The following is a 1,665-nucleotide window of genomic DNA, read 5'->3' as shown; positions in this document are numbered from 1 at the left end:
AGCGCACATTGCCGGCTCCTGACCAGCTTTTCTGCCTCGTGGTGTTTTCCTCGTGGTTTCATGAGTGAAGCCTTTTGATGTGGCTGGATAAACCCCCCTCACGGAAGCACGTGGGAAGTTGTCGCTTCCTCCACTGCTTCCAGGCATTAACGTTCTTGTGCAACCAGTTATGAAATTTCTCGTGCTTGGAGTGATCGTGCCATGAGGGTCTCCAAGCAATTTCTCAATCTGATTTTTACTTCTCATCGCAACGTCGTAGTTTCCTTAACGCCTTTTCTGGCACCTATTTTGTGATGATGGGAATCCTGACCATCTACACCTCCTACAAAGAAAAGAGCATTTTCCTGGTCGCTCACCGAAAAGACCCAGCGGGGATGGACCCTGACGACGTCTGGCAGCTCTCCTCCAGTCTCAAACGGTACCAGTTGCTGTGGCGGCTTTAATGCCGCGGCACCAGCTCTGAAAAGCTGCATTTTGGGGAGCTCCTAAAGAAAATGGAGGAGAATATTGGAGCCTTCGACTGAAAAGCTGCATTTTGGGGGACCCCTAAAGAAAAAGGGGTGAAATATTTGGGTCTCTGGCAGAAATGGTGCATTTAGGGGAACAACTAGTGAAAATGGGGGCAAATATTGGGGTCTCTGGCAGAAAAGATGCATTTTGGGGGGGCTTCCAAAGAAAATGGAGGAGAATATTGGAGTCTGTCAAGAAAAGTTGCCTTTTGAGGAACTCCTAAAGAAAATGGGGAGAAATAGTGGGGCCTTGGGCAGAAAAGCTGCGTTTTGGGCAGCTCCTAAGGAAAATGGGGGCAAATATGGGGGTCTTGGCAGTATTAATGGGTTCGATACGAGCGTTCTCGAAAGGATCATTAATTGTGGCATAATTAACGCCAGCATGTTGTTGCTGTTGGTGTCTGTGCCGGAATCTCACTCCTGAGGGTTTGAAGACGAGGATTCCTCGTCCGATTTTTGCGGCCAAGCCGGATTTAACAGCTGCTGCCCTGCCATCTCACCGCAGGTTCGACGACAAGTACACCCTGAAGCTGACCTTCATCAGCGGCAAAACTAAACAGCAGAGGGAAGCCGAGTTCACCAAATCCATCGCCAAGTTCTTCGACACCAACGGGACATTGGTCATGGAGGCCTACGAGCCCGAGGTGTCCAAGCTGCACGATAGTCTGGCCCTGGAGAGGAAGATCAAGTGATCCGTGAGGCCGCTCGCCTGCCGGGAACACGCAGAATTCACACCAATAAAGGCAAAATGGCAACGAAAAGTGAAGCAGCGCCTCCGTTTTGTCCTGAAATCCTATTTTAATGCTATTTTTCATCTTGGATCCAAGATTTTTGGCAAAACTACAGCCAGCCTTGGGCTGTGTGGCCACCTCCACCCCCGGGGTGGCCTGTGGAGGAGGATTTGCTCGTGGGGGACCCTCAAGGAGGGGATATTTGTCACTAGCCGCATCCTCCAGTTTTGTCCAGGGGGGCGTGGGGAGGTTTTGCTCTTTATCCGCTTTCCACTTTGCATTAGGAATTCAGGACAAAACCGTTCCGTAAAACAAGCGTCCGCTCGCAAAACGAGTTTTCTTTATTTTTGTATTTATCTAATGGGGGGCAGAGGATTGTTTTATATTAAAAAAAGCCTTTTCTGTGTTGGGAGGAGGAGGGGGGA

The 1,665-nt window shown here is 49.7% G+C and overlaps 1 protein-coding gene across 1 annotated transcript; it reads left to right on the top strand.

The window, feature by feature from the left end:
• Window positions 1-259: 259 nt before the first annotated feature.
• Window positions 260-1,201, top strand: LOC104502071 (signal peptidase complex subunit 2-like; the record flags this gene model as incomplete). The annotated part of the gene is made up of 2 exons (XM_010145986.1): window positions 260-418; window positions 1,015-1,201. Coding segments are annotated over 2 exons (346 nt in total), but the record flags the coding sequence as incomplete, so codon positions are not given.
• Between the last annotated feature and the right edge of the window lie 464 nt (window positions 1,202-1,665).

The sequence above is a fragment of the Buceros rhinoceros genome, unplaced genomic scaffold (genome assembly GCF_000710305.1).
Source record: "Buceros rhinoceros silvestris isolate BGI_N320 unplaced genomic scaffold, ASM71030v1 scaffold44181, whole genome shotgun sequence".
NCBI classification, from domain to species: domain Eukaryota; kingdom Metazoa; phylum Chordata; class Aves; order Bucerotiformes; family Bucerotidae; genus Buceros; species Buceros rhinoceros.
Note: the sequence above shows the minus strand (reverse complement) of the source record. Positions and strands in the feature narration are given on the sequence as shown.